Source organism: Trachypithecus francoisi, unplaced genomic scaffold, assembly GCF_009764315.1.
Source record: "Trachypithecus francoisi isolate TF-2019V2 unplaced genomic scaffold, Tfra_2.0 Lachesis_group1, whole genome shotgun sequence".
Taxonomy (NCBI): Eukaryota; Metazoa; Chordata; class Mammalia; order Primates; family Cercopithecidae; genus Trachypithecus; species Trachypithecus francoisi.
Genome location: NW_022681454.1, coordinates 180390988 through 180405318, shown reverse-complemented (window position 1 = coordinate 180405318; position 14331 = coordinate 180390988). Strand labels below are relative to the sequence as shown.

Genomic DNA, 14331 nt, shown 5'->3' with positions numbered 1-14331 from the left:
CTGAGATGGGTGGATCACTTGAGGTCAAGAGTTTGAGACCAGCCTGGCCAACGTGGCGAAACCCGCTGTCTGCTAAAAATACAAAAAATTAGCCACATGTGGTGGCGGATACCTGTAATTCCAGCTACTCGGGAGGCCGAAGCACAAGAATTGCTTGAACAGGGGAGGCAGAGGTTGCAGTGAGTTGAGATCACACCACTGCACTCCAGCCTGGGCAACAAGGGCGGATCACGAGGTCAGGAGATCGAGACCATCCTGGCTAACACGGTGAAACCCCGTCTCTACTAAAAAATACAAAAAACTAGCCGGGCGAGGTGGCGGGCACCTGTAGTCCCAGCTACTCGGGAGGCTGAGGCAGGAGAATGACGTGAACCTGGGAGGCGGAGCTTGCAGTGAGCTGAGGTCCGGCCACTGCACTCCAGCCTGGGCGACAGAGCGAGACTCCGTCTCAAAAAAAAAAAAGAAACTCTGTCTGAAAAAAAAAAAAAAAAGTTACAGTTTATAGAGACGTCCCACATGTGTTTCCAGTGATACGTATCTTGCCCACCTTTTCTAAAAGTGTAATTCAGTTTTGACTTTTGCTGTTACCTAATGCTGTATGTGTTCAGTTAATAGTTAATTATTTGCTTCCGTGATGCTTTGTGGATGTGCATTATGACTTGATATTCCTAAAAGACGCATTTTAATGATTTGTACAGTGGACAAATGAGTCTGTGCTCTGTAGTACTTAAATGCAAGGCCTTATCCTTCTACCCTCACTCCTAGTCCGTCTCCTGTAGATTTGTGATGAAGTACTCTCATTGAAGGGTCTATGAGAGTAATGTGAACAGTCGTTGTTCTCATCCTAGATTCATAATGGAAGGCTGCAGTACAAGTTTGACTGTGGAAGCGGCCCTGGCATTGTCTCTGTTCAGAGCATTCAGGTCAATGATGGGCAGTGGCACGCAGTGTCCTTGGAAGTGAATGGAAACTATGCTCGCTTGGTTCTGGACCAAGTTCACACTGCATCGGGCACAGCCCCAGGGACTCTGAAAACCTTGAACCTGGATAACTACGTGTTTTTTGGTGGCCACATCCGTCAGCAGGGAACACGGCATGGAAGAAGTCCTCAGGTTGCTAATGGTTTCAGGGGTTGCATGGATTCCATTTATCTGAATGGGCAGGAGCTGCCCTTAAACAGCAAACCCAGAAGCTATGCCCACATCGAAGAGTCGGTGGGTGTGTCTCCAGGGTGCTTCCTGACGGCCACGGAAGACTGCGCCAGCAGCCCTTGCCAGAACGGAGGCATTTGCAGCCCGTCACCTGCTGGAGGTAGGCTCCGTAGTGTCACCATCTGTAAACGGTACACATGTATGCATTTAAGGGGAAGCCCCCCTGGTATTGTTTTTATTTTTTTCTCTTTTGATTCAGATAATGTTGTCAGACGCTGCAGGCAGTGTTGGAATTGGGCAGCATCCCTCCTACGGGAGCAGAGCTGGGTTTGGTGCTCTTCCGGGCCCGGGCTGCGGGTACTGCCCCCCGACGGCCGCACGCCTGCAGTGCCGTCCCAGCGCCCGAGCAGGAGGCACCCCGGGGACTCAGAAGCCTTCTTTAACTTATAGTCATCGGCCCAGGGGAATTGAGAATTCACACTACTTAGCCCTTCTTTGTTCTTTGTGTCACCTTTTATCTAACGGCTCAGCGTAGACGGCCTGCTAGATTCTTGCTGGCAACAGTAGTTGGGAATATGATCTTCTAGAAGGCCCTGAATCCCTCCGGAAGCGTCGCCGTATCTCTGTCTTGAAGCCTGGGCGTAGTGGGGTACTCTGGGTCTTCTGCACCCTGGACTCCTGCTAGGCCCACTCACCAATAATAGGGCATAGTTAGGAAAATGACACTTGTCATGTCAGATAGAGCTTGCTTGATATAATGAATAGAGCAAAAACAATACTGTAGTTAAGTGGGATTTCAAAGCTTTGGTTTTCTCCTGTTCTCTCGGGAAGTGTATTTGCATGCTGTGTGCATAGAGTGGGCCAGGCCATCCCCACAGAAACACTCTGGTTTATACTGTGCTTATGTTAGTTACACGTCCAAACCAGGTTAGCAAGGAGGCTGTCCTCATTTTGTCACTTAGGGATGAGGCTGAGAGGTGTTTTCCTGACATGTACTCCCGTGGTCCCAAAGCAGGAGTAAAGGAGCGTGGCAGCCATGCCCTGGCTCCTAAAGGCTCTGGCCCAGGACACCACAGTTCTTCATCCTGAGGAAAACCCACAGCCACGCCAGCTTTGGAGGGGCAGGGAAGCGCTGTGCTGCAGTGTGCCCCCAAGGCAGGCAGGTGGACGATCTGCCGCACCACCTGTCATAGACTTGACAAAGTGGAGTCAACATTCTCCTACTGCTTTGAACAGATACGGTGATCTCCTTAAATCCTTACACATTTGAGAGGCTGAGGCAGGAGGATCGCTTGAGACTAGGAGTGAGGCAGCCTGGGCAATACAGGGAGACCCCATCTCCACAGAAACTTAAAAAATTAGCCAGGCATGGTGGCATGCCTCTGTAGTCCCAGCTACGCAGGAGGCTGAGCCCAGGAGTTTGAGGCTGCAATGAGCTGAGATTGAGCCACTGCACTCCAGCCTGGGTAGCAGAGCAACACCCTGTCTCAAAAAATAAAATATTGAAAGGTAATGTATAATCTTCGAAGTGCTTCTCACATTCATTATTTTTTCATTTAATCCTTCAATGCTTGTGAATTGCAAATAACTTGAGATGTGAAGTGGTGCTGTCTATGTACATGGTCACTCAAGTAAAGAACTGTATTTTCCTCCTCTGTATGTTTGACCTAATGATCTTAATGCCAATTATGATGAACGAAAGCTGACAGTTCTCTCTTCAATTCTGTGTGTTTCGGTTTACCAGCGGCCGAAGGCTTGTCGATGTAGCCAACTTTTTTCCCAGAGAGACTGAGAATTTTACGAGCTTTTACGGACCTCAGAGAACTAAATCTTAAAGATAAAAACCAGTATAATTAAGACCAGGTTTCTGAGTCATTGAGTGATAAGACTTTTTTGTTCCTTTTTGCCAATTTAGGTTATTTCTGCAAATGCAGTGCCTTATACATAGGGACCTACTGCGAGATCAGCGTCAATCCGTGTTCCTCCAACCCGTGCCTCTACGGAGGCACCTGTGTTGTCGACAACGGAGGCTTTGTTTGCAAGTGTAGAGGGTTATATACTGGTCAGAGGTATGTGTATTTTTCTTAACTTCCATAATTAATTGTAGTATAAAATTCTTTTTAAACATATAATGGTGCATGTAAAAAGTCTCCACGTTGACTTGCTAATGTTTTCTGTTTTGCTTTCGTTTTGCTGTATTTATTTGCAATCGGATCGTGAGGTTTATGTCTGTCTCTCCTACTCTTCAGGTGTCAGCTTAGTCCGTACTGCAAAGATGAACCCTGTAAGAATGGCGGAACGTGCTTTGACAGTTTGGATGGTGCCGTTTGTCAATGTGATTCAGGTTTTAGGGGAGAAAGGTAAATGGTTTCTTTCAAAATTTAGATTCATACCTTTTCATAGTGTCGTATTGACCGGCAGATGCAACAGGCCTTCAGTGATTTGAACTACGTTGTGTCAGATTTTGGTAATCCTCATATTGGCCTCTTATATAATTTATAATCTTTTCACTCTTTAAAATGAAATATCAAGCAGATGAGTATAATATATATAATGCTTGAAAAAACTAATGTTTAGACAATGGGGTTGATGTAGTCGTCTGTTGGATCCTAGGAAAATGGCCATTAATATTGGCTTGATATGTTTCCTTCCCAAATATACATCAAAAGCATGTGATCACATGACTGGTTTCTCCACAGAAGGTCTTTGGTCGTGGTTGTCATTGTTGCACTTATTAGTTGTTTCATGTCTGGGTTTGATCTTCACATAACTCAGCAAGGAGGGATTAGTCTTCAGTCTCTAAGGATTGAGCCTGGCGTATGCTACACACGTCTGTCCTCATTCCTGACATTCTTGGCAGGTGTCAGAGTGATATTGACGAGTGCGCTGGAAACCCCTGCCGGCACGGGGCCCTCTGTGAGAACACACACGGCTCCTACCACTGCAACTGCAGCCACGAGTACAGAGGACGCCACTGCGAGGATGCTGCACCCAACCAGTACGTGTCCACGCCGTGGAACATTGGACTGGCAGAAGGAATCGGAATCGTTGTGTTTATAGCAGGGATATTTTTACTGGTGGTGGTGTTTGTTCTCTGCCGTAAGATGATCAGTCGGAAAAGGAAGCATCAGGCTGAACCTGAAGACAAGCACCTGGGACCCACGACAGCTTTCTTGCAGAGACCATATTTTGATTCCAAGCTAAATAAGAACATTTACTCAGACGTACCACCCCAGGTGCCTGTCCGGCCTATTTCCTACACCCCGAGTATTCCAAGTGACTCAAGAAACAATCTCGACCGAAATTCCTTCGAAGGATCTGCTATCCCAGAGCATCCCGAATTCAGCACTTTTAACCCCGAGTCTGTGCACGGGCACCGAAAAGCAGTGGCGGTCTGCAGTGTGGCGCCGAACCTGCCTCCCCCACCGCCTTCGAACTCCCCTTCCGACAGCGACTCCATACAGAAGCCTAGCTGGGACTTTGACTATGACAGTAAGAGCCGTTTTTTCATCTCACTAAAATGTCACTTGAGGTAAACAGGTTACAATTTCTGTCCAGTCAAAACGTGTGTACTCTATGTTAGAGACAAGTATGCACAGACTGAAATCCTTACGATGATGTGTAACTTTTCTGGATGTCCTGAGTGCTGGCTGAGCATTGTGGCTATGGTGTTATTTTAATTAAGAAATTGAATCTAGTCATGTTTTAGTTAATATTCTGGAGAGGCTGTTTCATTTTATACTTGATAAAAGTTCTCATCTATAATTTTTGAGTTTATTAATATGTAAAAAAAAAAATTGGGAGCATTTTCATGCTAGGGGTTTTTTTTGTTTTTTTTTTTTTTGACACGGAGTCTCGCTTTGTCGCCCAGGCTGGAGTGCAGTGGCCGGATCTCAGCTCACTGCAAGCTCCGCCTCCCAGGTTTACGCCATTCTCCTGCCTCAGCCTCCCGAGCAGCTGGGACCACAGGTGCCCGCCACCTCGCCCGGCTAGTTTTTTGTATTTTTAGTAGAGACGGGGTTTCACCGTGTTAGCCAGGATGGTCTCCATCTCCTGACCTCGTGATCTGCCCGTCTCGGCCTCCCAAAGTGCTGGGATTACAGGCTTGAGCCATCGCGCCTGGCCTTCATACTAGGATTTTTAAAAATATGACCTGGAGAAGTGGAAATATTTATATTAGTGACCTAACGTATATTTGATGCTTTTTTTTTTTTTGAAGGCTGTACATATTATTTCAAAAGAAAATGTTAGCAGCCTTTATTGTCTAATGATATCCATAGGCATGCTTACGGGCAATTTCTACCCTGGATAATCTCTGAGATGATATGTAGGTCTTTCTGTGCGGGGTGTTTTTTATGTCTTCGTTTGAGCTTGTAAGGTGTTTCTGTTTTTCTTTCAGTCATTCATTCATTCAGTAAATCTCAGGCCATCGTTGGGTAATGCATGGTGCGTCTCAGGATTCAGCGGTGAACAAAACGGTCTTGGCTCATATACTTAATGTTTGTCATCCTTCCTTTTAGCGAAAGTGGTGGATCTCGATCCCTGTCTTTCCAAGAAGCCTCTAGAGGAAAAGCCTTCCCAGCCCTACAGTGCCCGGGAAAGCCTGTCTGAAGTGCAGTCCCTGAGCTCCTTCCAGTCCGAGTCGTGCGATGACAATGGTGAGGCAGCGGTGTGCTGAAACACTGTGTTTTGCTTGCTTGTTGTGTTACTGTGTTCTCTCACAGTGTAGACGCACTAGCTACCCTTAAGAGCCTCACTGTGTTTTCATTTTTCTTGGACCACTTTTAAACAATACCGTACATCCTTGCATGCATGTCTGCTGGGGAGAATCGCTGAGCTATTCTTGATGGATAGGTGTTTGGACTTGTCAGTGAGAGAGAAGAGCATGTTTGTTGAAGGATCTAGTCTTGCATTGGCTTTTCTCTCACAACAGTAAATATGATCCCAGTTTTGTGGGCTTTTCAGAAATCCTCCTCAGAATTGTCTTAACCGTGCAGCACACACACACACCCTCTCTCACACGCACACACACACACCCCCTCTAAGAAGAGATGTGATAGTCTGAAATGTTCGATTTCCGTAGCACCTTTGGTATTACAAGGTTTTGTTTGTCTCCTCCCCAACCCCACTGCGGCCCCAGCTCCCATTTGGATCAGAGCGTACTGACAGAGCACAGTTTAAGAGATTGCTAGTAAGTTTGATTATATTTCTTTTTTTTTTTTTTTTTTTTTTTTGAGACGAAGTCTCGCTCTGTCTCCCGGCTGGAGTGCAGTGGCCGGATCTCAGCTCACTGCAAGCTCCCTCTCCCGGGTTCACGCCATTCTCCTGCCTCAGCCTCCCGAGTAGCTGGGACTACAGGCGCCACCACCTCGCCCGGCTAGTTTTTTGTATTTTTTAGTAGAGACGGGGTTTCACCATGTTAGCCAGGATGGTCTCGATCTCCTGACCTCGTGATCCGCCCGTCTTGGCCTCCCAAAGTGCTGGGATTACAGGCTTGAGCCACCGCGCCCGGCCGATTATATTGAAGAAAGTTTGACAATGGGATCTTTGCCACCAGTTATGTTGATCTGATTTCCCCAGGGTAAATCGCATTGATAACTAGCTTTGCCAGATTAACATATACCAGTAGAGAAAATTGTCAGTATTCAAATAGTAACACAATGTAGTTTTTAGTGGAAATTTTCAGATCTCAGAATTAGTAAGTTTAATGACAATTTTTAATTGTATAATCGTGTAATATATTTAATATGTTATTAAACATATTGATAGGTATATTATACATTTCAAATATTTCATTGGTGGAAAAAGGTAACCCACTAATAATTATTCAGTCGAGAGTAATATAGTCCATAATACATCGTATACATAGTCCATAAATCCATATAGTTCATTATCTATTGAGGAGTCGTTTTTGAAACGACTAAAGATAGTTGTAAGTATGTGCTATCATTTCTGATTTCAAGTGTGTGTGTGTGTATATGGTATCAAAATATACCTGTGTTTATTAGGAATAGAGTGTATGGACATAGCTTTGCTTGTTAAACCAACAATATAGAATTATGTCTTTTATCAGTTTTAATTCTAAGAAGTTCCTGTTTCCAGTTTATGTAATAATTTATATCTTGGCCCATAAATGCTTTTTATAAATACATTTCAGAATTTTATCAGCATTGTCTTTCTAGTTCTTGTTGTTGAAACATCAGTCTTCTCAATAACAGTCCCAAGTGGCCGGGCGCGGTGGCTTCCGCCTGTAATCCCAGCACTTTGGGAGGCCGAGGCAGGCGGATCATGAGGTCAGGAGACCCAGACCATCCTGGCTAACGCAGTGAAACCCCGTCTCTACTAAAAATACAAAAAACATTAGCCAGGCATGGTGGCAGGCGCCTGTAGTCCCAGCTACTTGGGAGGCTGAGGCAGGAGAATGGCGTGAACCCGGGAGGTGGAGCTTGCAGTGAGCCAAGATCACGCCACTGCACTCCAGCCTGGGCAACAGAGTGAGACTCCGTCTCAAAAAAAACAAAACAAACAAACAAACAAAACAAAAAAACAAACAAAAAGTCCCAAGTGCTTTTAATAAGTTATGGTCAAATTAGTTAGGAAAGCTAGCTTCCAGATAATACAATGCAGAGAAAAACATATACACAGGAGTATTTTTATTTTACTCATTACCATAATGTAATTATTAGTTGTAAGCTGAAAGTCTGCTGAGAGTCTGTTCCTGCATCGTATTCTCAGTTTTCCGGGGCCATTGTTACCGATTACCACAGGCTTTGTGGCCTAAAACAATGTAGACTTGTCTTGCTGTCGTTCCGTAAGTTAGAAGTCCAACCCCTGTGTCTCACAGGGCTAAAATCATGCGATCCGTAGGGCTGCATTACCTTCCGCAGCTCTAGGGAAGAACCTGTTGTCCTTCCTGTCCTGGTGTTTAGAGGCTGCCCACATTCTTTGGCTCTTGATCTCTTCCATCTCTCAGAGACAGCAGCACAGCATTTCATTGACCACCCTTCTGTCAGCAGAGCTCCCCCAGCTGTAACCGGGCAAGTCTCTGTGCTGAAAAATGACCCTTATGATGACATTGGGCCCACCCAGATAGTCCAGGGAAATCCCTCATCTCAATTTCCTTACCTGCAGCGCATCAACAAGTCCCTTTTGCCAATGTATAGTGGCATATTCTCAGGCTCCTGGGATTAGCACGTGGACTGTTTGAGGGCCAGCCTTCTGCCTACTACATGCGTACATATTTACCTTGGCATAGTTATTTTAAAACAATCTGATACACAAATGAAAAGGGAATTGACACAGGAAACAGGCAGGCAGAGTGTCCTCCTCTGCTGGTACGTTAGCTCACCAGCGATTCGTCCATCTGCAAACAGACAAATTTGCAGGGAAAACAATCAGAACAGGGACAAAACCATTTTTGTTTTAGATTGCATATGTTTCTCCTTCCATTTCTTTTTTCTGGAGACAATGTGTGAGTGATTACGCAGCCACAAGAGTGGCGCACTACAGATTGTAGTCTTGGAATGTCAAGGCTTGCCTATAAGATGTTAAAATAAGCATCGTTCTGGCCTGACATGATCCATAATTGTAATTGTGGAACAATTTAAAGCTAAAATGTTTTGTCTAAATTGCAATCAAATATGTTTACATGATTCCTTTGATTAATAATGACAAATATATAGCTTGATTAGAAAAGCCTCTGAGACACACAGTCAACAGTGAGGAGGCCGCGCATCATTACGTGGTCATGTTAAAGCACTGTCCTCAGTTTGAATTTGAGGTAGCAATGATGTAATATAAAATTCTGTTTCGTGCACTGTTTTCTAACACACTGAAGATGTTCCTAATTGACTGCTTTTGTACCTTTTTGCAAGCTTCCATAGTGACTGTGATGCACCTTGTCAATGCTGTGGTTGACACGGTGAGCACAGAAGGTACAGTTGTAAGTGCTCGTGCTTGTGTCTGTGTCTTGCCGCAGCTGTGCCATAGAGCGTGGCTGCATTGCCTACTGCAGTGGTACGAAAACACAGTTTGTGGTTTTGAGGGGGTTGAGTCCTTTTATTTTATGCAGGTGTGTAGATAAGTAATATGGGTGCTTTGCAAAAAATATTTTGATGTATGTTATGTCTTTGTTGCTTTTTACCATTCATAGTGACTTACACAGACATCAGAAGTAACCATGAGATCTTGAGAGCTTATCTATAGGTGGTGCAATATAAAAAAAGTTCAGAAGTAATTTTACCTAAAATTTTTTGAAACAGATTCCTCTTCATATGAACAGGAATAAGACTTGAATAACATAAGGCTTTCCTAATTAACCTGTAACTGACTCTTCACTTCTGGTTTTTCCCTGAGTATGGTCGAAGAAAAGGGTGTAGAGCATGGGAAAAGCATATTTTCATATTTAGTTTAGTGAAAATTATTTAATGTGAAGCTTTATCTGCTCAGAGTTGTAAGAAAGGACACTGACCACCTTCCCCCAATTATTTTAAATTAAAATAGCCCTTTATTAGTGCACTGAAATTCATCACATGGGGAAGGCACAGGCTAGTACTTTTCAAACTGTAATGTGACATCTGGAGGACTGTTAAAAGCCCAATTGCTGCTTCTCAGCACCAGCATTTCTGATCCAGTAGGTCTGGGTTGGGACTTGAGAATTTGTATTTTTCACCAGTTCCCAGGTAGCTCTGATGGTACCGGCCTAGAGATCCCACTTGAGAACTGCTTACATAGGCTGTCGAGTACACAGACATCGTCGTCATAGAGCGCGGGGCATCCTTTATGCTCGGACATGACGCTGTCAGGAGGAGGGAGGCGGGAGGATAGCTTTGTGCCCCATTTGATATTGGGTGGAAGAGGCTAGATGCTGCAGTGTTCATCGTTACAGTTACTGATGACACCTACGCTTCTTTTCCTAAGAAGTACCATGTTTTAACTTGGCGAATCAGAAACATATCTGTATTTGGTCTAGTGAAGTTTTAGTTTTAAACTGATGACCTTCAGTGTTGTAAATATTACTGAAGTTTATAGAAGCAGAATTTCAGTAGTTCCTTCATTGCAATCTTCTTCATTGAAAAATATTTTTTGGCATATCCAAGAAGTGTACATTGAATTTAAAGTTGAAAGGGATTACTTTGAATTTAAATTTGAAAGCTATTACTAGTGCCTAAGTAACAAAAGTTAATCTTTTTTTGTTTAAAGGAATTACTACGTTTGTTACTAGACTTAAAAATGATTCTGTAGATACATGTTACCTAAATGCTGGCTTATTCATTTTTTAGAGACACCACAGTCTTTTAAAATTATTGAAATTTCCAGAAGTGAACTATCAAATATTTGTCCCAAATTATAACACTGTTGAATGCATAGAAAGCCTTGTATGAAAAAATCACTGATGTGACCGTTTTTCTACCTTGATGTCTACTTTTACAGTTATTGATAGTTTCTAACAGTGCTTACCCTGCATTATCCTGTTTAATCCTCATAACAACTCTAAGGGATTTTCACCCCATTTCAAAGAGAGAACCTGAAGGTTAGCCAGGGCCAGGGCAGGCGTCTCATGGCCCTAACTGATAGTGGGATTTCCGTGCATTTGGTTACACTTCCTGCTAGGCTTCTGTGTATAGATGCGGGGCGCTGGCAGAGCAAGTGTAATTGCAGACATGGGGGGTAAGTGTAGCCGTGGTCTCTTTAGGGAATGGCTCACGGTGTAAATATTAAATCATGGAGAGATCTTCAGCTTGTAGGCCTGTCTTTAAGTATCTAAGTTTGCCGATGAATTCCTCTGAATTTAATGTCCTTTGAAGTTGCAATGTGCTATAAAGTGTGCATTATGTAGCTGTAGATGTATTTGGATTATCACCTATGTAGTCTGATCGGTTTATATTTTATTAGAGACTGATTGTTTTATTGTAATTATTCCTAAGAAAATTCTGTGTTTTCAGGCAGTGATTGTCAGAAACAAGGAAAAGAAAGTAATATTTGAGTTTTCTGGTCAAATCTCTGGTTCATCATTCCTCAGTGTTTTTCCTCCACTTCCATATTCCATTTTATTTGTGGTACATACATTTCTCAGCCATTTGGAATTGTCATAGATATTGGCGTAAGGACGTGTTGTATGGCTAATTGGTCCTTTGTAAGCAGTTTTCATTGTTCTGTGTACTTACCTTTATTGCCTTTTCAGCGGTCTGTTTTAATTACAAATGTTTTCTTTTTTTTCTACTCTGCCACCAAAAGAATCTTTAGCTGCTCCTGACCTCAGCAAACCAAGAGGTGACTTATGCATGCCAGTTATTCATTGATATTCACTAAAAACAATGGGTCAAGCCTTGCCCCAGTGCCGACTGACTACACTGGGTCGCCCAGTGTTTGCAGCAGTAACTGAGTACACGGCTGCATGTGTGTGCGCTTTGCATTTGAAGCACGGATTGCCTAACCTTCTCCCGCCTCTCCAAGGATTTTTTAAATCCTAAGGAGAAAAAAAAAAAAAAAACTATTCCAAAATTGGAAGTTTTTTTTTTTTAAATAGTGATGCTTTATATAGTCTAAAAGGATCACAGTCCTTTTGAAAGTAACACAGATTGATTGATACAGTGTATCAGAGGCTGTGTTATAATCTTGCAATGCTTGTTCAATTGTATTTTGCTTGAATTGGGGGCATGCTTTGATACATATCTATATTTGTTGTCTGAGGGCTAATGAAAAATAGTAATTTTAATATTAAACTTGCTACGTTATTATGAAGGCAGCTTCTTTTCTCAACTTCAGCATGTTAAAGATGACTTTTATTCCTTTAAAAAGTTGCATTGGCTGGGCCTGATGGCTCACGCCTGTAATCCCAGCACTTGGGGAAGCTGAGTTGGCAAGATTGCTTGTGGCCTGGAGTTTAAGACCAGCCTGGGCAACATAGTGAGACCCTGTCTCTACAAAAAATAGAAATGAAAGTTTTTTTTAAGTTGCATTGATCAGTATTTTTTTAATGAGTAGTAGTGCAGATCAAGTGGCACTGGATATTTCACTAATGTCCTAAGACCGAATCAATACTTTTCTTCCTATAGAGCAATGGGTTCTACATTACAGAAGAAAAGTTAAAAGGATGGTTAGAATCATTTGTGGAAAATGTATATAATTTAGATGCTAGCATCCCATTTCTCTTAGGACTCCTTTTGTCTCCGTGAATGTTAAGTTGTGTACATAAAACTGTAAGTCCACATTTTAGAAATCGAGCCTAGGTCATAGGGGTCTTTAAACTGGAGTGGTTGGGGGATGTCTTCAAAGCAAAGACGAGGAATTTCCACTGGTGAACTTTGAATGAAGGCAGAAGTGCAGTTGTGTCTTTGATACACTGAGCTCTCCTTCCATGGCACAAAAGCTTAGGAGAAAACACACTGACATCTCATTTCTTTTCTACCAAGGGTATCACTGGGATACATCAGATTGGATGCCAAGCGTTCCTCTGCCGGACATACAAGAGTTCCCCAACTATGAGGTGATTGATGAGCAGACACCCCTGTACTCGGTAGATCCAAACGCCATCGATACGGACTATTACCCTGGAGGCTACGACATCGAAAGTGATTTTCCTCCACCCCCAGAGGACTTCCCCGCCGCCGACGAGCTACCGCCGTTACCGCCCGAGTTCGGTGATCAGTTTGAGTCCATCCACCCTCCTAGGGACGTGCCTGCCGCGGGCAGCTTGGGTTCTTCATCAAGAAACCGGCAGAGGTTCACCTTGAATCAGTATTTGCCCAGTTTTTATCCCCTCGATATGTGTGAACCTCAAACAAAAGGCACTGGTGAGAATAGTACTTGTAGAGAATCCCATGCCCCTTACCCGCCAGGGTATCACAGACACGTGGAGGCGCCCGCTGTCGAGAGCGTGCCCATGTCTGTGTACGCCTCCACGGCCTCCTGCTCCGACGTGTCGGCCTGCTGCGAAGTGGAGTCCGAGGTGATGATGAGTGACTATGAGAGTGGGGACGACGGCCACTTTGAAGAGGTGACGATCCCGCCCCTGGATTCCCAGCAGCACACGGAAGTCTGACTCGCAACTCCCCCCGAAGTGCCTGACTTTAGTGAACTAGAGATGACATGAGTATCCGTGTTGTTCTTTGCAGCAGTGCTTCCAGGCTTGCTTTGGTGCCCTGAATGGGCAGGGCTGCACTGGGTCCTGCGCCTCTGGACGTGCTAGCCATTTCCAGCGTCCCGACTACTGTCATCGTACGGTTTCCATCGGCTGTGCCAGTTGCCAGCATCTTCTGGGATTCACATCTGTCTGTGTTAAAATAATGAAACGAAAATCAGTCCTGTCCTCTGTCGTCAGCATGATTCATGTATTTATATAGATTTGATTATTTTAATTTTCCTGTCTCTCTTTTTTTGTAAATTTTATGTACAGATTTGATTTTTCGTAGTTTTAACTAGATTTCCAAGATACTTTGTGCATTTGTTTCAACTGAATTTTGGTGGTGTTAGTGCCATTATCTAGCACCCTGATTTTTTTTTTTTTTTTTTACTATAACCAGGGTTTCACTGTCTTTTCCCTTTTCCCACTGAAGTATGACATTTTGTTAGTACATTTCAGTGCATTTCTAGCTGTACATAGGATGAGGGAGAGAGATGATACATGAACATGTCTTACATGGGTTGCTGTATTTAGAATTATAAACATTTTTCATTATTGGAAAGTGTAACGGGGACCTTCTGCATACCTGTTTAGAGCCAAAACCACCATGACACAGTTTTTATAGTGTCTGTATATTTGTGATGCAATGGTCTTGTAAAGGTTTTTAATGAAAACTACCATTAGCCAGTCTTTCTTACTGACAATAAATTATTAATAAAATCCATGAGCTTTACTGCCTCTTTTTCCTTCCCATTGATACTCCTGTTCAGGATTCCGTGGCTAAGTTGAGAGAGAAGAATGGATGAATGGAAGGTTGGATATTGATGTATTTGCTTTTCGTGGAGGAGGCGTAAAGGTGAACATCCTCTCTACCCTGACCAAGAGCCAGGCTGTCCATGCGGAGCTAGCCACCAGGTGGCGGTGTATAGCTACTTGATAAGGCTCAAAACTATAGCCACAAAAGTAAAAAGCGTAACTTTTTATTATTTTTAAACAAAACCAAGAAAATTTTATACATTTTTAATTAGTATGAATTTATTGGTTGTAATTTTAATG

General features: G+C 43.4%; 1 protein-coding gene across 5 annotated transcripts in view; it reads left to right on the top strand.

Moving 5' to 3' along the window:
• The window catches only part of FAT1 (FAT atypical cadherin 1), a 140853-nt gene extending 126856 nt beyond the window's left edge, over positions 1-13997 (top strand). The window contains exons 22-29 of one of the 5 annotated variants that reach the window (XR_004438251.1): positions 849-1311; positions 3067-3220; positions 3401-3511; positions 4012-4643; positions 5672-5809; positions 6292-6342; positions 9026-9072; positions 11388-11404. Coding sequence is in view for 4 of the 5 variants with exons in the window: in XM_033215935.1 (XP_033071826.1) it covers positions 849-1311; positions 3067-3220; positions 3401-3511; positions 4012-4643; positions 5672-5809; positions 9026-9085; positions 11388-11423; positions 12566-13194 (2223 nt within the window). In the remaining variant the exon portion in view is untranslated. Of the gene's footprint in view, positions 1-848; positions 1312-3066; positions 3221-3400; positions 3512-4011; positions 4644-5671; positions 5810-6291; positions 6343-9025; positions 9086-11387; positions 11424-12565 lie in introns of those variants that run through there. The other 4 variants (XM_033215935.1, XM_033215938.1, XM_033215936.1 and 1 more) reach the window with 4 other exon arrangements.
• Positions 13998-14331: the final 334 nt, after the last annotated feature.